Raw genomic sequence first — 22,488 nt, forward strand, 5'->3', positions numbered from 1 at the left:
AGAACTGAATACAAATGGGCTCGTGCTGCCCTTGCATATGAACTGGAGAATCGAGATTCCATTTGGGAGAGGGCTTTTACTACAGCTTCATTCGTTCTAATAGCACATCAAAGATAAAATTCCCTTGGGTTTACAATGTGCTTGTACCTAGAACCTGAAAACGTGGGTCAGACAGAAAATCTTTTCTTTTCCTTAAAAAAAAAGAAAGACACGCACCCTCCTCCTGCAACCCAAATTTACTTAATGATTAGAGAAATATTTGCTAATAAATTTAAAAGAAAAAGACAAACTGCCACCATGCTAATCCTGCTGTTGGGACCAGAAATCCGGGGAAAGTCACCTCTCTAGCATCTTGGGGGAGGAGGAGTGGGGAAGGCACTACCATGGTCTTCTGGGAGGTCAGAACTGACTCGGGCCGTCTGTGGGAGCGGGAGTGGGAGCTCGGGGCAGGAGAGGCTTGCTGACCCGCTCGGTGACTTGCTCACTGTTCCCAGCCTCCATGCTCACCAGGTGACTGTTGACAACGCGGAGCTCTTGGACCACGGCAGTCAGATCTCCATGCAATCTCCTAATAGCGTTTTTGATCTCTACTAATTCTCCCATGAGGGATGTGTTGGTAGCAGTCACCTCTGGAAGCTGTTTGCTTGCTAGGGAAGTGGGGTCCGACACCGAGGTCAGACACTGCATATCCTGAAGGGGGCGAGTGATCCAGTTGCCCCTCATAGCATTAAGAGTTCTATCATCTGCAGAGTTGGAATTATTGGGGAGGATGTCTAACAGGTTGATGGTGTCATTTTCATCTTCTTCTGAAGAGGTTGGGCAAGGTGCAAAGGGGTGCTTAACCCTGACCTGCACCTCTTTGAAGAGTACAGAGGAGGAGGAAGGTCCATGGGATGAAGGCCTAAGGGAAGGTCCCCGGGAAGGCAGACCTAATGGACAAAGATTGTTTTCTGGAATGGCTAAGTCAACAGATGAGATAGAAAGGGCAGAAAAAGATGAGGATGTTCCTTCAGAGATGGTGGAATCTAAAATGGAAAGAGAAAGGTCATGTAATGTCCAAATGAGATTAACAGGTCAAATCATTTTCACAAGGATCTTAACAAGTGAACCATATTAAACTTAAGGTTTTAAACGTGCACAATTAGCCTAAATCCACCTAAAGCAGGACCAGAGAACACCTGGAGCTGCATGAAACATCTATAAAAACCAGAGAATGACACTGGGATGTCAGGACAGAACCTCAGTGCTGCGGCGGCCTTCCTCCGCCATCTTGAGCTGACCTGGAGCTCCATCCAAGGGCCGGGAGGCTGCCCCTCCACTCTGGGACAGTCCAGATGGTACAGACGTCTTTCCTTTCAGCAAGCCACAACCGCCCACTGACTTTAGCTCTCCCCTCAAGGGTCAAGCAGAAAAATCCAAATTCCTCTTCCACAGAACAGCCCTTAAAATACTTGAATCCACCCTACATACTGTCACGTCCCCCTAAATTTCTCTTCCCCAGGCCGAAGAGCCTCAGTCCTTTCAAAAGGTCCTCTCATGGCCTGGCCTCCATCCTGGTCGAACAGAATGTTTTGTTTTGCTCTCTGAAGCCTAGCCTACAGCACAAAATATTCCTTTTTGCCTTGTGTACTCCTTTACTGTACTCATATAGCTGTTCATTCAAAAAATGCATGGGCAGCAATTAGGTGCAGAGGAAGACTGGCATAGCAGCCAGAGTGGGCCTCCTACCTGTCCTGGCCATCACAACCTCTCCAGAGTCCCCAGGGAGCTCCCTAAGGTGGTAAGTTGCAGAGAAAGGGACGTCCCATAACGTGGAGGGAGCTCCTTCGAACAAAGAAATCTGAGGTGCAGTCCCTTCAATGTGCTGATGCACTTCCACTGTCATGACTTGTCGTGCCCTGCCTTTGTATGACTGGAGGGGGGTTCCCTGCCTTTGTATGACTGGGGGGTGGGGGGCAGGGAGGAGTTTGGCCAGGGGAGGGGGGGATCTGATGCATCTAGAGATGGGATAAGGGAAGGCCACAGTGGCCTTGGAGCTGGGCATAAGGGTTTTCAGGATGAAGAAGGTAATGGAGGGAGTGGGCCATTCTAAGTAGAGGCAAAGTATGAGAAAAAAGGCAAACAAAGGCTGGAAAGTGTAGGCTTTACACTGGAGGAAGGGAATGGTACAGGCTAAGGCTGGAAAGGTAGGGCGGTGGCAGAATTACAGGACTAGAAGGAACCTTCGAGGTGGTACAAGTCACTCCCCTCATTTTACAGATAAGGAAGCCAAGGTGAAGAGAGGCGAGTGGCTTGTCCAGAGTGTCACAGCTAAGGACAGACTGGGATGGGATGTAGTCAGGTCTTCCTGACTCCGAGTCCAGCCCTCTCTCTGTGCTTGGTCACATTGCCCCTTTAGTCCCCAAAGTCACACAGCTCATTAGTGTGTGGGAAGACCATGAGTGGTCCAGGTTGGTTTCGGTAAAAAGTACGTGGATGGAAATGGTCCATGTGCAGGGCTGTCACATGAAGCAGGCTAAGAAGTCTGGACTCACTCAGCAATGTGAAAAACAGAAAAGTGAATGAATGAGGAACTCGAGGTTTATCCACTCTGAAAGCCGTAACTATTGTAAGCTAGTATTTAATGTAAGAAAACTCACGAATATAAAACAGAGAACCCAGCTTTGTCCAAAGACCACCATGTGAAAAATTAGCCACTCACTAATAATGAGAAATGTACATTTTTCCCCAAGGAGCAAATGCAGTGTGGCTCCTAGCACACTAAGACTGCCGGCCAACATGTTTGATCCCATATGTGCACTTATTTCTGGGAGACGCCAGGAACAGTACAAGAAAAACTGACACCACCAAAATAACATGTAATTAAGTCTATGGAAGGGCCCCAAAGGCCCCACTCCAATACCTCATCTTGGCTCAGAGGTGTCCCCAGGGCCCCCAGGAACCCTGCCCAGGGAGCCCAAGCTCCAGGAGGGGCTTTCAGCTGAAAAGATTTTGAGCCTGGTCCCATCACAGACGGTGCCTGGTGCCCAAAGATTAGCCTGGATCCAGAAAAGGATGCTCATTGCCAGGGGCCTGGTCACCAGGAGATAATGAATTCTTTGGCTATGATGAGCCATGAAGCTCTCAGACCCATGTAGCCCTATTCTGCCTCTGCACTCATGACATCAGAATGGTGAAAAGGAAGCTAAAGAGCCCGGGTTTTCAGGCTGACGCCACATTAGCTGCGGGTGGCACTCTAAATGTGAGATCCCGGCCCAATGGCCAAGGGGCTGGCATCCCACAGGAGTAACAGAGACATATTAGTATTGACCTTCTTGCCATAAACAAGGAAGATGTAGTTACATGGAAGGATAGCTGTCAGATTCTCTTTGGAGAAGCAAATGATGAAGCTAGCAAAGCTGGTTTTCTCCAGTGCTTTAACTAGCATTACAGTTACTTACCCACATCCTCTGACTGCAAACCCCTTGAGGGCAGGCTGTGCTATTTTTCATCCTTGTATCCTTAGTGCTTCATGCAATACCTCCCATGTAGCAGATGATTTATACATTTTTTTTTTTGGTTTGTGTTGAATTTCAAGCATTGAGGGAGAAAAATCCAAAGTGGGAATAATAAAAGAAGGAGAGGGAAGATGTGAGGTTTTAGTAATAAAAACGTCTAATGAGGACATTGGTTCCAAATCAATTTAATAAAGAACAGATGGGTGGACGGCCTTGAAGGTTAATGTTTGAGTTAAATACGGATAATAATCAGTGGGTATTTTTAGAAGCGAGATGGTCACAACAGTGGGCTAACATGCTTCAAGGAGAAGTTCTGGTATTTACTAGAGATGAGATTCACTAGAAAGAGAAAAGTTAGTAGAGAATAGGTTGCAACGTTCCAAACACTGAAGTGATAAAAACATGGATCAGAACTGGGGGAGGATATCGGTGTTAGAGAATCACACATTTAGAACTGGAAGAAGCCAGAAGAATCTCTAGTCCAACCCCCTTCATTGTACAGGAAACTGAGACCCAAAGAGGTTGGGGTGACGTTCCCAAGGTCACACAGGCAGTGAGTGGCAAAGTCAGGATTTGAACTCAGACTCCAGGTCCAGCATTGTTCCCTCTATACTGTCAGAGACACAAGTCCTGGCAATATGATAGACACAGAGAGGCTATCAGGCAAAGGTAACTTTGGTACCTGCTTCCATCTGTCTTCTCTGTGCCCTCCCAGAGGGCAGGGCCTGTCTTCCTCTCATTTGGATCTCCAGAGCTCAGCACAGAGCCTGGCACATAAACACTTACAGGCTGGCTAAGTGGCCTGGCAGCCAAGGAGACGTTCCAGTCTCACCCCTGACACACGCTGACTGTGACGTGGGCAACTTCCCAGACTCCTCAGTATTCTGAGCCACTCTCTATGGCTGCAAGTCCCCGAGAAGGGGCTGACCCAAATTGATAAAGGGAGTTTCCTGAACCAGTGGAATCATGGGTCCAGTCTCTATCCCTACTGCAGAAGCCATAGAATGTGTTTCTTTTTGGCCAGATTGATATCATGCCAGTTAGGCTGAAAGAAGACTACCAGAGTCAACTCCATAAATACATATCATTGGCTGCTGCAGTTGTTTTATCCATGGATGTTCACTGTATGACCTAAAGACCAGCATTTATTTGTCTTTCAATACCTCAAACTTCCAACAACCATACCCACTGGCTTGTGGCAGAACTGGGCTTGGAAAGTGGTCCTTGTTCACTTTCTGCATCTTTACCCTCCCTCCATTGGCTGCTGGAGCCAAACGTTGCACAACTGTGCCGGTTACTTCATGCTGCCCTTCAGTGGGTCCTTCCCCATCCAACTTCTTCCCCTTGTCAGCTCCGACATCTGCTGCCGTCCAATATCCCTCCAGCGCTCTGCCTAGCCCGGCTCTTGTGAGGCCTGCATCACAATATCCGGACTGTGGGGATGGCTGTATTTTCATATTTCAGCAGGGGGATGGACCTCTGACCATTTGGAGTTAGGAAACATTTGTAAGGATGCTGATAAAACTGTCCTGGAGGGCCAATGTGTCATCTCTGACATGTCCAAGTCTCACTGTCAGAAAGGTTGGGTAAGTTAAGCATCATGCTACAATTGTTCATTTAAAATCCCAGTACTGTGCTGCAAAAATGTAACTGTGACTGACTTTCCAGAAATGGGAATTGACTCCAAATTTATGTTTGAAACTCCCACTAGTTCTAAATTCAATTCATGATTTATCTGAAGGCAGAAGGTCTCTTCATCAGCTGAACACCTTCAGAATTCTTCACTGTACAAAGCAGGGACAGCTCTCCATTCTTCAATCCATCTATCTATTCAGTCTTTCCGCTGACACACAATAACTGATGTGTCAGGAAGTTATACACATAGGATTTAAATCTCCCGATCTTTGCTACGGATGGAAAATCTCCCATCTGGAAACCTAAATTTGTCTGCCCACTTGTCATTCTAGTGTTGAGCACACGGTATCGGAAAGAAATAAGATACACACTACCCCTTCACTCATTTGTTTTTGGTCAGTACTGAGGAAATCTGATAATTGATGCTAGGAGATGTATCAAAATCATTTCCAGGCAGGGAGGTAGAATGGGAGGAACCCTGGATTCAGCATCAAAGCGTTGGGAGTTCAAATCCTGGTTTTGCTTCTATGTGACTTTGGGCAAATGACTTCCTCTCTCCGGGCCTCGGTTTCCTACTCTAAGGTCACTTCCAGATCCAAATTCTACGATCCTACAAACCTGCCTATAAAATGTGATTTAGGGCTTGCTGGATTTGAAAATTCCCACTAGCTTGTGCTTGAAGAGACCAGGCAGGAACTCTGCAATCAAACAGCTGCTGGCAACATCTCTGGGGTGAGCCCAACCTGTGGGGCTTCCCTGGGGAACACAATGGATGGCTCCCCACAGGTCTTCTAAACCAGACTGACCGGGAGGCACTCAGTAAGCTGGATTATTGTTGGCTCAACTATTTTCTGTCATTTCTTCACATTCCCTTTAGGGGAATTGTTCATTGTTCCAACTCTGGTGACTTTTGTATAAAAAAGGAGCAATGGCATGATTAATAGCTCCTTTCTGTGTCTCCTTCAGTTCCTTTCACAAGCCAAAGGTGAGGGGAAGAATGGATTTAAAGAACGGCCATCGCTGGCAGCTAAAACATCCCCAGCACAAAATGAGGCCGAGGAGACAGGAACAAAGGGAAGGGTCAAGGAGAATTTTTGCCAGGATCCATCAAGAACAGCATAAATACTAATGGATTTTTTTCCCTCAGAGCTGATTAGAGAACAAATTCCCAGGACAGTTTAATCGACTTTAAATGTAACTTTATCTTGCAAGAACATTACTCAAGTCCTCAAGGCAGCTTCTAAGAGTCCACTAACTCTTTTGTCTTCTTCCTTTTCAATATGAGGTTGAGTTATCATAGGCCTGAAAGCAGTATGCGGCACCAATAAAGAACTGGAAATCAAAACTTCAGAGAAGGAGGGGACTACTTCCTGAATAGAGTTATTAAATACCTACAGGTCAAACAGGATTACTGCAACCAAGCTGAGGTCCTCTCATTCAGGAAAAATACCAAGAAATTTAATGAGATACACAAAGGAGCTATTAATCATGCCATTTCCCCTCTTTTATACAAAAGACACCAGAGATTGAGCAATGAACAATTCCCCTAGAGGAGCTGCCCTGGATGACCACTTTCTAATTGGAGACCCGCCAAATAGGGGTGAAACTCTGCATTGGCAGAGTTCACAGTGCCACACACAGAACTTCTGTACAGCGAACGCTGAATGCAGCTGAAAACAGGAATTGGAATCAAATAATGGAGGCAGAAAACGGAGAGCTGGAGAGATGGGGAAAACAGGACAGGTAGAAGAAGGGAAAGTAAGCAAAGCCCAATGTGCTAAACAGGGCAAAAAGTCTGTCTTTCCTATTCCAAGTCAAATGAGAATTCAGAAGAAGGGAGGGGAGAGATAATGACCAAATATTTTTAGAATGTCTCATGGTAATCAATCCAGGGATGTTTTGAATCTCAATTTCCTTCTCTCTCTGTTCTCCTTGTGGGGGCAAAAGGGTACAGATATTTTAAAATTTGTTATGATTTCTCACCAGCTGGAGTCTCTAGGCTTTTACATGTGCTTTTGAAGAAGTGGTCAAAAAGACATTATCAAGGATATGCATGAGTGAGAAAGGAGATGAGCTGGGCTAGTCACAGTGTGAAAAGGAGAGAACAGATGCTTGGCCAGCAGCATGTGGGTATCCCCCAAACATGAAAAGAACCATTGGGAGGTCCTCTATGGAGAGGTAATAGGCGAGAATGGCATGGGATCAGAGAGCTCCCTAGGGTGGCAATCTGCACTGGCAGAGGGAGTGGTTCCCATACTGATGAACTCACCAACTTGTCCGAGCTCTTTCTTTATAGTTATGTAACTGGAGGGGAGATGAGGTTGGTGTGTGTACAGATATCATCAGCTCTCTAAGATGGGACCTCCATGTAGAGGGTGAAAGGGAGATGCTTCAGAGAGAGTCATGATGTCCTGGAAGAGACTGGCGCAGGCTAGCTAGAGTAGATCACAGTGTAGCTACTTCTGTTGGCTAACCGGACCCTGAAGGTGACAAAGCTTTGGTGTCACAGCCCATTTGTGCAGTCCGGAGAAGTCTACAGATAGCTTCTCAGAAGACTATTTTTAAATACATAAAATACTTAGGATTACAATGGAAACCAAAGGACATGAAAGTAAGGATGTCGTTTTCCCTCATCCAAGTTCATGGACCCTCTCAAACTCCCTGCTCTAGAAGTCTAAATTCCAATCAAGAGCTAAAAGACCAAGCTCATGAGTCCAACCCTCTAACTTTATAGGTGAGGAAACAAAGGCCCAGGGAGGTGAAATGACTAAGCCAAGGCCACTCAAGTAAGCATCAGATTTGAAGCCAAGGCCTCTGACTCCAGAAGCAAAGCTCTTTGTCCCATTGCTCCCCTAGTCAAACCCCCCTATGGCATAGCATCTTCTAAAGCAAGCTTCCATGGTTAATGCTGTCATTGCAGCAGAGAAGAAGAAGGCAGAGGAGGAAGGGGGCAGCACATTTGAGATGCATTTTCCAGGGAAGGTCCCATCCTAGCAGGGTTTCCCTAAAACAGTGACTGTACAACACCTGACAGTTCTGGTCTGGCACTTCCCCCAGTGTTGCAAAGGATGCAGATGGGGGAAAGGCTACCACAGCTCTCAAATCTAACCAGCCGATACTCGATGATGGGAATCAGTGTGTGAGTGCAAGCTAGAAACTATTTGGAGCAAACCAGAAACACAGAGTCCAGCAAGCTCAGTATGGCTGTTCTCTGGGACATGATGACCCTGACTTTGTTAGTCTAAGGCTCCCTGACTTCAAAAGTATTCCGCCAAATGGTCCTGATTTGGAGTCTCTTGACAAGTCCAGGATAGATGACCAACAAGCATTTATTAGACGTTTACTCTGTGTTAGGTACTGTGCTAGACACTGAGGATATAAATAAAAACAAAAACCAGTCCCTGCCCTCAGGAAGTTTACATTCTAATAGACACAATATTTTCATCAGCCCTTAAGGAACTGTAATCTCCTTTGGCCTCTGCAAAGCGGCGGATCATTGGCAAAGTTGTTTGCCTAGAGTTCGTCGGTGCTGATGGCATGCTTACGTGGGTTCTGGATAATGGATGATGCTCTCACACTTTCCCAGGCACCAGAGGAGAGAGGCAGGGCCATCTGCTTGCTCTCATGCTTTTTAGTGTGATGTTTTCAGCCCTACTGTCAGACATCTTCAACAATGAAGAACACAGCATCAAGGCCAGCTACCTCACTGGTGGTAAATTATTTAACTGGAAAAGGCTACAAGCCAAGACTAAAGTGGAGGGATGGTGGGTGTGTGATTTTTTGTTTGCAGATGATTGTGTACTCAATGTGACTTCTGAGGCTGAGATGCAACAGAGTATGGATCAATTCTATGCTGCTTGTGCTAATATTGGCCTGACAATGAACACTAAGAAAACAAAGGTTCTGGGGCGGCTAGGTGGCACAGCGAATAGAGCACCAGCCCTGGAGTCAGGAGGACCTGAGTTCAAATCTGGCCTCACACACTTAACACTTACTAACTGTGTGACCTTGGGCAAGTCACTTAACCCCAACTGCCCTGCCTTCCCCCCTCCAAAAAGCAAAAAACCCCAAAACAAAAAGAAAACAGAGGTTCTCTACCAACCAGCACTACCCCATCCATCCATAGAGCCTTCAATTAATAGCAAACGGAGTTTTAAATCCTGTGGGTAAGTTCACTTCCTTTGGCAGTACACTTTCCAGAGATGTATGCATAGATCATGAAGCTGATATACACATTGCCAGAGCTTGCTCAGCACCTGGGAGGCTCTGAAGGAAAGTGTGGGAGATAGGAGGTATTAGGCTGCCTACCAAACTGGAAGTCTACAGAGCCGTTGTGCTGACCTCAGTGTTTTATGGCTGTGAAACCTGGACAGTCTGCTGGCGCTGTGCCCAGAAGCCAAACTGTTTTGATCTGAATTGTCTTAGAAAGATTCTGAAGATCACCTGGCAAGATATAGTACCAATTATGAGGTTCTTTCTCAAGCTGAGCTGCCAGGCATTCAAACTCTCCTGCAGAGAGGGGCTGGCCACGTTGTCTGAATGCCAAACACACATTTGCCTAAAAGACTACTTTACAGAGAATTCCCACAAGGCAAGTGCTCACACAGAGCTCAGAAGGAGTGATACAAGGACACTCTCAAGGTCTCTCTGAAGAACTCTGGAACTGAGGGTGAAGCATGGGGGACCCTGGGGCAGGACGGCCCAGAATGGAGTACGTGCATCAAAACAGGTGCTGTGCTCAAGGGGCAGCAGACATGCCATAGCTTAAAAGAAACGTGAGGCGTGCAAACTCAGAGGCAGTTCCACTCCGAACATTCATAATGACTGCATACGGCCAACCTGAGATTGTACTGGTCTGATCGGCCACAGCTGGACACATCGTACCTTCACCCCAATGCAGTGACGTCACTCTGGTCTTCTTTGAGCATGAAGGACAACAGCCAACCATTTTTTTTTTCCTTTTTGGAGGGCAATTGGGGTTAAGTGACTTGCCCAAGGTCATACAGCTAGTAAGTGTGTCAAGTCTGAGGTCGGATTTGAACTCAGGTCCTCCTGACTCCAGGGCCAGTGCACCACCTAGCCGCCCCAACCAACCATTTTTCTGACCCTAAATGTATCCCTTCCTCTCTGTCCCCTGAGCAGAACAAGCACTTCCATCACAACTTTCAGGCAATCTAGAAAAGGTAGCTGTGGAACTCTAACTTAACTGCTTCCTTCAATCTTTCTCCCAGGCCCCTCTCCTCTGGTCCCCAAGGGCCCCAGCTGCTGAAGCCCATGAACACACTCTAGCCATGGCCCAGCACCCTACAGCGATCTTTATTATATACTTCAAAAGAAAAGCAAGCCATACATAATAGAGACTAACAGTTTCAGGGGCACAACCTCTTTTCCTGTTCTACTATCTATAGGCAAATACCCATTCTCGTTGGTATTAAGCTCAGAATAGAAATGAAAATTAATATTGATAAAAAGGAAACTCCATCTTCCCAAATTCTACAGGGCTGCTTACATGTGGTCTGGGACTCTGTCCCCTAGAAAAGCTACTTCTCCCTTCCATCCCTGATTCCCCCAGCTGCAGGCACCTTCCCCTCCCAGGGGCTCCTTATCTCTTTGTCTATTTTGATACACAGACCTGCTTCCCCTGGGAGAATGGCAGGGCCTGGAGAGCCTAGCTCCTAAAGGCAGGGAAAGGAATGGTTGTTGATTAACTGCTTGATTGACATAACACTGACTGATAATGAGGTTCCAGAGAAGAGTCAGCTTTCTGCCCGCCCAGCCCAGAGGGTTCTACAGATCAGGCAGTGGGCTGACCACAAAGGGCTGGCAGAGGAGTAAAGAGGCCCACAGAAAGCCAAGGAGAGTGGATAAATCAGAAGCAGCTTCCTGCACAGAGAGAGGCGGGAAACAGGTAATGAGTGTGCCAGGAAGCCCATGGCCAGAGAGGCTGCGGGTTAGAGTGACAATGGGAGCAGGACCAGAGGCCTCAGCTCAACCATCACTTCCCACATTTAAGAGCTGGATAACCTTGGGCAATGCCCTTAATGACTCTAGTCCTCAGTCTCTCCAGTGGTAAATGGGCATGAGAGTACATGGCATGACCTCATGGGATTATGAGGATCTCGTGATAGAATCTACATGTGCAAACTTTAAAGCGCTGAACTAATGAGCTACTGTTATTGTCCTTATGATCCCAGCAGAAAACAAATGGGACAATTCAGCGAAAGGAGCTGTTTGAACAGAAACGAGAAGCCACGGTCATTAATCATGGCGTACTAGGGGATGAGTTCTCACGTCAAGAAGCAGTAGATGTGGCTGGCTGGCTGGATGTCACCCGGGGACATCTGGAATCTGAAAAACCCACAGGAAATGTCAGATGTTCAAAATCCATGCCAGGGCAGGGTTTTCTATCTAATCTAACCCTAATAAGCATAAGAATATCGGGATGGTTTTTAGAACTTAGAAATAATCAAGGAAAAAAATCAAACTAAAGCTACCAGCTCCTAATCACCCAGAGCAGAATTCTTCCTTTCACCAACTTCCAGACCATCTTTTCCCCAGCACTAAGTCCTACAGTGCTAGCATGAGTGGGCCATCGCAGTCTGTGCCATCCAAGTGATCCCCTGTCTGATTAAAGGACATTCTTAATTCCCTAAAATACCTCTAGCAACAACAGTCTCTCCTTCAAAGTTTTGTTATATAGGACGCCATATAGAAAGTTTTCTAAAAAGATAAGAATTGGAAAAGAAACACAACAGCTACATATTTTTAGCTCCTGGCTGTTCGATTCTCCATTTCTCTGACCCCAGAACAGCCCATGACGCCCCAAGCGCCTCTTCACCCCCACCCACCAAGGGACTGTCTTTTCCCACTGGAAAGGCCTCTTCAGCTTCTTCAGACCGGTGAGTCCTTCTGAAACCTCAGGCCTGCCATGTTCTCTTCAAACCTAGACCCTCCTCCCCTGACCCTTTCTGCTCCCTGTGATGTCCTGTCTTCTACTAGAATGAAATCTTCCTAAGGATAGGGCCCCCTTCTATTTGCTTGATAGCACAGTGCCTGAAATAGAGTAAACGCTTAATAAATCCTTTCCCTCTCCCTCTCTTCCACCCTCTGTCACCCCCAACTAGAGTTTCTTAACATGGGCTCCTAACTCTAATCCCACAGGGATTTATGGATAGATTTTAGAGGGACCATGAACTAGGATGGGAAAAAATTTGCATCTTTATTGCAATATAATTGGTTTCCTCTAGAATCCTGTGCATTTTACTGTGTGCTTTTCAAAACCGATTCTGAGCGGAGTCCCTAGGCTCCCCCAGACTGCCAAAGGGGTGTATGACACAAGATAGGTTAAGAAACCCTACCTTACCCACAGTAAGCACAAGGGCTTCCCTACACAGCATTCCACCTCCTACCGACATGCCTTTGCTCAAGCTGTGCCCCATGCCCAGTATGCCCTTCCTCCTCCCTCCATAGCACTTCCTGAAGTCTTTCTCTGTGCCATTCATTGCTAACACTCTCGCCATGAACATTACTTTGCATGTGCTTTATATTTAATATTCTGTGTTCTTGTGAACAAATTCCTTAAGCAGAGGGACGTTTAGGATTTTAGCTTCATTTCCTCAGGACTAGCACAGTATTCGCCACATTCAGTCATAGGCCCTTAAAAATCCTTGTTGAATGAATCCAGTAACAGAAATATTGATTCAAATTTGTTTTAAAGAGCCCTTTCCTCCTATATTTCTAGAGTCAAATATACACCAAGCTCACAGCCACCCCCAAATTTATCTTCCTTTGCTTTTAAATGATCTCTATGAAACAAATCCAGGCCCGCTGCCAGAATCCCCAGGCCAAGCCTGCCTGGGAGCTCCACAGGCAGCCCTCGCATCTCCACAGCAGCAGAAAAGCTAAACTGTCCACAAAACTCACCCCCATTTCACCATTATTCTGGCTCAATGCCAGTCATCCCAGAAAGGGTGATGGGGTCCAGGCTTTCCTATTGACTGGCCTTGCCATGTCTGGTCTGTGGATTTCTTCATCCTCATGTAGCAACGTTCAGTACTTTGATTTACTTTATGTTCGTGTTCAAGCCACTTACAAGCTTTATATTAATATCATTTGGTAAACATTATTACACCTGACTTATACCTAAAAATCAACAAGACTGCTACTGAGACAGCCACAGGAGTAAACAAACTGTACTGATGCTAATTAAATTATAGGAATAAAATATAATGAAAAGTGCAAACAGTGTCGGCTGAGGGCCTGGGATCTGGCTCTGGCCTGCTCTCATCTAGTCTGCCCCTGCTGCTGCCACCTTCTAGGCTTTTTAGAAAGGAGAGAGGTTCTCATGCTATCTGTACATAGCAATTCTTTTAAAAAAATACACAAAGATACCAAGTCTTTCTTCCATAGCCAGCAGCATCTAAGCAAAATGTCCCGCAGAAAGTTCTTGATACTGATTTCTCCCTAATTTGTTCCACACTGCTCTGCCTCACTCCCTGTGGTGAGGCCCACAGCCCACAATAAACGTGTCTTAGTACCTGAGAGCAAAGGGCCAATTTCTTAGATGAAAATAACTCCACAGCAGGAATATACTAAGAGAAAAGGAGGAAGAAGGAAGAAAGAAAGCTGATGTGGGCTACAGAGAAAGACGAAAGTAAAGGACAAAGACTAAGCAGAGGGATGCGTTTGTGTCTGCGCTCATTAGACTTACCATGTCTTGCGAAAGGGTTGAGGCCCATACTATCCATCTCAACGCTGCTGGAGCTAAGATTTGGCATCGGTGTTACATTAGGCTCAGAAGATTGTTTGGAGTGGCTCTGCGTTGGTTCTGGGTACTCCTTGCTAATTAGACTCTCCTTCAAAGGTTCAAAGGTTTTGAAGGAGGGAGACACATAGAGGGTCTCTACCGAAGCCTGAGATCTATGGAAAAAAGCCTGAGACCTACGGAAGAAGGGATCGGACTTTGACACCCCCACGTTGGTGCTGACAGCCTCTTCTCTCCCTGACGGCCAGAGGTCCTGCTCAGTTCCCAAGGTTTCACAGTTCTTCTGAGGGGAATGACACTGTAGAGGCTGTTGTGTGGTGTTTTCCGGTAAGAGGTTGGATAAGTCGAGTCGGTCGATGCCGAAGCTGTCTAGCCTTTTGTCCAAGCTCAGGCTCGTATGCAGAGATGGACTTTTTTCCAGAGGAGCAGGCACAGCATCTGAAAAACACCAGAGAGGAATTATGATTTGCAGATGAGAGCCGCTCTGCTCTATTTCCTATCATAACAAGGATAATTCTATTGCCCTAAATGAAGCATTCTGTCCCCTTTAGTGACAGATCGTTATAGAAATGGTTATTACTGCCTTTCGCTTCTGCCTCCTGTCACTTCATTTCTCAAGTTATTCTTGAACACACAGAGCCCTGCAACGTCACAAGAAGGAATACTGAAACCCCGAAAAAGGAACCCAGAGGGGCCAGCCTGGGGTCCAAACCAGCGGAAGGCAGGAGGTTCTGAAGAGGAAGACAGTCAGAGCAGGATCTGGAGGGGAGAGGAGAAAATGAGATCTTTATTCTAACCAGATACACACCTGGGAGAGGACTGAAATTCAAGGTGAACCTGGCCTAGCAATGTCTATTTGTACACGAATCACTTGCCTTTGTCATCACTTCTCAAGCCAATCCTTCCATGTTCTATCTAAATGCCAGGGCGTCCAAATAATTCCATATAACTGTGATGAGAAAAGAGATGGGTTTCTGAGAGGTGGAGTTAGAGAAACTAGGAACCATAACTAGGGGACCCCGAAAGATGAGAATGGTGGACGCTCTGAAGGGTGAGACTCAAGAGTCAAGTGGGCAGGCTTACCCACTGAAAGCCAGGTCATCCCACCATTGTGTGTGCGCTGTCCATCATTCCATGCTGATCCCACGAGAATTCCCTTATTGTAAACGTCTGGCACTCTGTGAATGCTGCACAAGGGATTTCTGTTGATGGTGGTCACTTCCTCATTCTGAATTATGGGGGGAAAGTGAGGCTTCTCCAGATATGGCCAAGCCCCCAAATGGAAGAAGAAGAAGAACGTGGGCAGGGTCGTTTGGGGGGGACCTTCCACAACCTTACATTTGTGCCCACTGACAAGTCGGTCAATACCAACACTCTCCCGGCAATGCTGCTGGATGTGGCGGCCTAGCATAGATAATCGCTATCAATGATAGCCAACGTCAATACAGCGCTTACTATGTTCCCGGCACTGTGCCAAGCACTTTACAATTCTTATCTCATTTGTTCCTCACAATAGCCCTGGGAAATAAGTGCTACCATCACCCCCATTTTACAGATGAGGAAACTAAGGCAAAGAGAGATCAATTTGCTCAGGGTCACAGATTTGAACTCAGGTCATTGGGACTCCAGGCCCAGCACTCTATCTACTGTGGCCAAAATCTCAACAAAAAGATGCTCGGTAACTATGCACCGTCTGTAGAACACTGTGTGACAGGAGTGGACTGGACGCTGTTGCTAAGGGGCCAGCCAGGCCAGGGCTGGGCAAAGACAGCAGGTGCATAGGCTGAGTGTTTCATCAGTATCCCCAAAAGACTGAAAGACCTTGAGAAAATCCTCCGATGAATATTTGAGGTCAGACAGTCTCTGTCCAGGCTCCTCCTCAGAGCCTTCCTGGCTTAAGGACCTGCTGGAGTGTGGGCTCCATTCACAGCCTTCTGGAATGAGAAAGAATGATGGATTTGGAGCTAGAAACCATGGGTTCAAATCCCAGCTTCACTAATCAGAGCCCTGAAAGCTGTTCACAGCAGCAGTCCTCTGGAAAGCTGCTCATGCTTGGCTTTACCCTGCATCACTTTGGGCCTCAGCTCCTGCATCTGTAAAAGAAAGAGGCTGGCTGGCTGGACGGGTGGCCCCTGAGGCTGTGATGCTATGGGCCATCCTCAGGCTGAGAACTCAGGGGCAATTTCTCAGCACAACCAGACACCAGAAGAGGATTGTAAAGGATGCAGGTGCTAACCTTGAGAAACTTAGAGTTCAGCCTTGGAGATCGGAATAACATGATTCCACGATCGAGGACAAATCAGATACACAAGCACTATGGAAATAAGGATCATTATAGGGTGGAATTTATTAGAGAAGACTTTCTGAAGGAACTGAGTTATTGAAAACTTATTAGTGGATGAACATGACTTGGAAATCAAGGAGACAGCCTGCCAAGAAGGGCATTTCAGGTGAGGAAGGAGAATGAGTGAAGGCAGAGACTGGCTGGGCTGGGCAGAAGCTGAGTGAAGAGGGAGATCAGATCAGTTTGGAGAGGAACATGGATCCAGCTGGCAGAGGCTCTTGGCTAGAAGCTGAGGAGTTTGGATTTATGAGGAGAGGCAAGAAAGAGCCATCGGAGAGCAGGGAGGGGGGCTTAAGCAGAGGAGTGACATGATAATGCAGTTTGTGAGGAAGACTATTCCTGTAGTCTTTTTTAAAAGGAAGAACTGAAGCAGGAAGATCTGAGAATTGAGGAAACCCAAAGGCTATTGCTATAACTGAGGTTTAATATTTCCTCTCCTATTGCCTTACTGAATAGTGTCCAGACTCCTCTTTCCTGACATTCAGGGCTCTCTACAATCTGACATCATCTCACCTTTCCACCCTAGCCCCACAGTGCAGACATGTCTGGCAATTTCCTAACGTCATGCCTTTACACAGGCTAGAGTCCATGCCTCGAATTTCCTCCTCCATGGACTCCCCCTTCTCAGCAGCTGCCTTCCCTCTGGGAGCTCACACAGCATTAGGATGTACAACTTGCTAAAGTACTTACTGGTAGAATGGAAGCCCCTTGAGGGCAGGGACTGTTTCATTTCTGTCTTTCTATTCCCTGTGCTTAGCGCAGTGCCTGGCACAGAACCATACCACTTAATGAATATTTGTTGTATATTATAGTTGTATGAGTTTCTTATCTACACCCACAGGCACTAAGTCCTATGAGTAGAGAGGGTTGATGTCTTTGTCACAACTTCGTCCCTCACCCAGTGCCTGACACAGGGCTCAGCACACAGTAGGTTTGTTAAATGGTGGATAATGAATGGATTTAAGTAAAAGGGGTACAGCACCGCTAGGAAAGTATTGTTTGGAATCATGTGCCTGGGCCTTCTTTTTTATCTCCCTCCTCTCCTCAGCTCCCACAGGTTCAGTCACCATCTTTAAGCCAATGACTTTCTTCTGAGCGCCCCTCTTGCATCATCAGCTGCTGACTGGACATTTCAAATCAGGCTTCTCATCATCTCAGACTCCCCACGTCTCCCTTTCCAGTCCCTGCCTGGCTCCATCTCCCACCTCCCAGCCACTGTCCATTCACAGACACTCTCCCTCTTCACCTCCACATCCTGCATGCAGTCCTTGTTTTCTTTCCAGACTAAGTCCAAGAACCGCTATCTGTGCGATGGTCTTCTTGGTCTCCTCACTGGCTAATGTTGGCCCCCCTAGGATAACCTTGGATCTGCTTTGTATTTAATCTTGTCTATACCTTTAGCAATCACTGAACAAACAAGCATTAAATGCTTAGTGTGAGCCAGGCACTGTATGAAGGGTTAAGATTCAAAGAAAGTCAAAACAATCCCTGCCCTCAAGAAGTGCACATTCTTATGAGGAAAACAACATTTAAATGAAAGGATTTGCACAAGAGACATTAGAACCAACTTCCCTGAGAGCAGAGACTTTTTGTTTTTGTCTTTTTTAGCCTCAATACCTACCACAATGTATAGCAGTGTACATAGTAGGTGCTGAATAAATGCTGGTTGGTTGGATTTTAAAATGGAAGGCACCTTAGGGAATATGTAATCCTATCTCCTGATTTTACAGATGCTCGATTAAGGAACATGATGAAGGTAGTTGGGAAAGCAGCTCGGTTTTGAATTTGATTAAAGAAACGTGCTTACAAGGTATGAAAATAATATGGTGGTGCCTTTTTCATTTCTGTAATGTTTCCACTGCCTTGTTCCAGGTACTATAATCAGGGTGTGCTATTTTACCTGCCATCATATTGTGAATCTAATAATAGGTGTTACATTCCCTCAGAGCTCTTGCTGTGACCAATTCTTCTATGAGTAAGACAAATAGTATCCTATTACAGATTACAAAGCACAGAGCTGGCAAGCAGGACAAGAGATAAAAGCTGAAATGTATCGTTCATTGCCTTAAAGACGCCTCTGAGAGACAGCCTGCCTACCTCGTGACTATGGCAGTCAAAGACACCAGTGCCTGCTCTCTGGTCACACTTTCTCAGCCTCCTCCTTCCTTTCAAGAATCTGTCTTCATTCCCCCATGGTTTCAATTCTTTCCCCATTGAGGTCACTCTCAATCCTATGGATCTCCAGACCCGAATTCTTTCCAGAGTTCTGGTATCAGCAGACCGGACGTCCAGGCAGCTTGACCCATTCTCTAACATGGGACTGATGGCATAACTTTCCTACCTAACAATCTCTGGTGGCTGCCTCTTGACTCCAGAACAAAATACAAACTCATTTGGCTTCTATGTTCTATTCTTTAATAACTAATATTACTCCGGGCATCCTTTTGCTCATTGTGCCAGAGCCCACTTCCGAAGGGCAGGTCATCCCTAAAGGGCTGGATCAGTGCTGTGATCACCCCCAGCCCACAGGTTATCTCCTCTTGGCCCAGCCCAGCTGGGCCCTAGTTTCTGTCTGGGTCTCACAGAGCAATCGGCATTCCTGAAGTGTCAGCGCAGGCAAAATCAGCCACATCTGAAGGCCATCACACTTTCCCCAGCTGCAGACCAATCCTGTCCTCATTAGTCCTGCCCACCCCCAATGATGAAGTGATAGGAAGGAGGTGAGAACTCTTAAACCCACGTCCTCAAGAAAATGCCTCCCGATTGGGATTGCCAGGAGAGGTCTCTATAATGTCCAGTCAGGCCGATCAGAAGGAAGACACACCTAGGCTTAAAAGGCCCTGTCGGCCCTCACTCCCTGTCTTTGGTCATCAAGAGAAGCCATTGACCAGATTTATTGGCTACTGCTAACCTAACGAATAAATTGATTGTGCTCGGAACTCTGTCTTTCAGTTTCTGTGGGGACAAGGACCTGCACCATCTGGCACCAGCCGCTCCACTTCCCTCTTCTCCTTCACAGCTCAGCTCCAGGGGCCCCTCCTGCAAGGGCCCCTATCCCATCCCGCGCCTCCTCCATCCCTCTTGCCTCCAGAAATTCCTCTGGCTGGGGTTTGGGCTTCCTTGTCGAGCCTGTCTTATTTCTCCTTGAGGGCAGAGGCTGCTCGGACCTTCGGTTCTCTATTCCCAGCACTATGAGGCACTTTTATGTTTTCTGAATGAACGAAGGACTGTCCACAACTGAATAAAGAACCTTCTTCCTCAAACGTTCTTCTCCCTATTGCTGTGTCCCACTCACCCAGCCTCGAACCCGTACAGGAATCTCTGACTCACCCTTCTTGTTCTATCAAGTTCCATCAAAACTTAGCACTGGAATCCACTCCTTCCTCTCTCCTCTCTCTTCCTACTGCCCTCAGGTCCCAATAGCTTAATCGCTCTTTACGTTCCTGTCTGCCAGATTGAAAGGTCGGACTTTAAAATATCTTTTCCATTTGAATCAAATATGCTTGTCAGTCCACGATTGTAAACTAGTAACATAATTAATTGCATGGTTCGATGCTGGCGGGCTCAGAAGCCTCAGGCCTATAGACCAGGAACTTCTAATTTTAGAAAGTAAGAAGGCCCTGGGCAAGCACCAAATAGCATGACAAAAAAAAAAAGTGGAGCTGTAAATTCTGACAGGTAATGGCTAGTAGCTGATGTGGTAGGAATTTCCAAATCATCTGTCTGTGTACAAGCAGACAATCAAGCTGTTCGAGCAAAATCAATATCAATTAGGAAAAAGGACAAAAATAAAAAGCTGTGTCAGGCAGCTGAAACAACTCCAATCTGGCCAGTATAAACAAGCTACTGATGCCTCCCCTTCCTCCAAAAGGGGGAGGAGAATGAATAAAAGAACAGTTTAAACAATTTAAAACAATTGCTAGTGAGGAGACCGAGAGAACCCAGAAACCACCTCAGCCAGCAAATGCTTGATCTTGCCAAGTGGGGAGATACAGCAGCCAAGGGCAATGCTAATTTGGAATGTAAACTCATTTGTAAAATTTTACAGTGTAGGAAAGGGAAAGATTATGCATGGCATCGCCTCACAAAACAGAAAGAAACAGTAGAAGGAAAAAGTGGAGAAAAAGCTTGTCAACAGACCCAGTTAAGCCCAAGAGTGTTTAAGGATGGAAACAGGACAACAAGCAAGTAAAAAATGGAAAAGATCTGTCATGGTTTCCATTAAGAACTCCCCTTCTTCCTCAGTGACACTATTCACCAAATTTGGCCTCTTACATCACATACTCTGTAATGCAGAAAGAAGGAGAAATAGCCCCCAACACAGCAAAGACGGAAGATCGAGGGCACACAGAACAGGTTCTTGCTGGAGGTAGAGAAAGACAGGGAAGAGATGGAAGGCGTTCGTTACAGTTAGTATAAATAACAAACCGGAGGAAATTGTCTCGTTATTCAAATTTTCATTGCATATTTCCATAGGATGAGGACCAATGACCATCTTTACATACAACTTGGAAGAGAGCAAGTTCAAATAATGCAACCAATCCCTGGGGATTCATTACTTAAAATAATCAAGACCTGGCTGTAACGTATATATTTCATGCATTAATTTAAAACAGACGTTAACCATTTCTGCTAAATGATACCAGCCAATCAGCAAGCATTTATTAAGTATTTATTATGGGCTAGACACCATGCGAAGGCCTAGGGATATGAAGAAATGGCTTTTCTGTAAAGAAATCCCCAATATAAAGAAAAAGCGAAAATAGACTGTGTCCTGTTGGAGCTTTATTGTGACAGGTAGCCAACACATACATAAATTAGTACAGATAAGCCAGAGTAGATGGAAGGGAAAGAATATACTTACAACAAACCTTTTAAGTTATTTTTTGGTTACAAGTATAACAGAAAAGAAAAAACACTATAATAAGGGAGACCAATTTTTGGGATAGATTTCCTGTGCATATTTTGGGAAGACAGGGAGGGTGGCTTAGTGGCTAGTGAGCTGGTCTTGGAATTTACTCTCTGAGCCCAGGTGCTGAACTACATTGGTGGGAAACCTTGCTCACAGGAGCCCTCTGTTCTGATGAAATCCCGGCTCCACTGGAATTTGAGAAACTTTCATTTGGACGTACAATTCAATGTTAATTATAGCACATAGTTTCCCCTCCCCTCTGATGCTTTATCGTGACCTTGGAGGGCCCCTGGGTTCTGCAACATCTAGCAAAGTGCCTGGTACACCGTGGGTGCTTAATAAATGCTCACTGATTGCCTGACTCAGCAGAGTGCAAGCTCCAACAGGTTGTACCAACCTGGAAAGGCTGTGGGCCTGCCATCCGTGGACCAACCTGGGTAAAGATTGCTGAAAACTATGTAACTCATTTCCATACCAATAATTCTTTCTTTCTGCTAGAATTTAAACCCAATCTGATAGACACCAGACTGTCTAGGCATATGGCCAATCACTGCACCCTGGGAAAGCAGTGAGATGATCAGGTGCCCAATGGCCAAAGTAGTTGTGACAATTGGGGCCATCACTGGAACTTGAAGTGATGATGGAGGCGTCTGAGCGACCCCAGAAATACACTGGCCTGTGGTTGAAACAACCTGGAGAACAGAGATAGAAGATAATTTCCCTTATCAAACTAAGCTAGAGGCAAGGGCAGGATTCAGCGGCCACCTGTCATGGCAGGAGTCCATGGACTTTGCAGTCTCCAAGGCCATCCAAGGGATGCCCCAAGAAGGTAGAGGCAGCCCTGAGGTCCCAGGATGGAGGCTGGCCTTCGGCCAGGCCAGGGCACCAAAGGGCTTCTTCTTGGCTTACGGGGGCAGTGCTGTTTCTAGCCTTGGCATGCTTCTCCATGAAAGGAGCCCAAATGCTTGAGCTTTCTGTTGAGAGGACTGCATGATATCAAGTAAAAAACTGGGTTCCTGAAAAGCTAGGATTCCCTGGATCCCCAAATCTGCTGCTCTATGAATGGCGGCACCATCTGTCTGGGATCCCAAGCTGTACTTAGAATCAGTCTTGGCCTCTCCACTGTCTCCAGGCCTAGTCAGGTGCCAAGTCCTGCCATTCTTTCTTCCAAAATCTCTCTCCCCTGGGCCCCCTCCTTTCCCTCTTCCTCTGGCAATCTCTCCCATACACTTGTCATCATCTCCAGATCTTCCTGCCTCCCTTGTGTAAGCACTCCATCCTACACATCGCGGCCCACGTAATCTTCCTGCTATGCCACGATGACCACTTCAATTTC

General features: G+C 46.3%; 1 protein-coding gene across 1 annotated transcript in view; it reads right to left on the bottom strand.

Annotated features, from left to right (window-relative positions):
• Positions 1-399: 399 nt before the first annotated feature.
• ENTHD1 (ENTH domain containing 1) overlaps positions 400-22,488 on the bottom strand; it is a 102,179-nt gene continuing 80,090 nt past the window's right edge. Inside the window, exons 5-6 of the mRNA XM_069102822.1 lie at positions 13,843-14,334; positions 400-1,025 (exon numbers count right to left, since the gene is read on the bottom strand). Of these exons, the coding sequence (XP_068958923.1) occupies positions 400-1,025; positions 13,843-14,334 (1,118 nt within the window). The remainder of the gene's footprint in view (positions 1,026-13,842; positions 14,335-22,488) is intronic.

The sequence above is a fragment of the Petaurus breviceps genome, unplaced genomic scaffold (genome assembly GCF_028583685.1).
Source record: "Petaurus breviceps papuanus isolate PSGF00001 unplaced genomic scaffold, PetGlider_PUasm1.0 558, whole genome shotgun sequence".
NCBI lineage: Eukaryota > Metazoa > Chordata > Mammalia > Diprotodontia > Petauridae > Petaurus > Petaurus breviceps.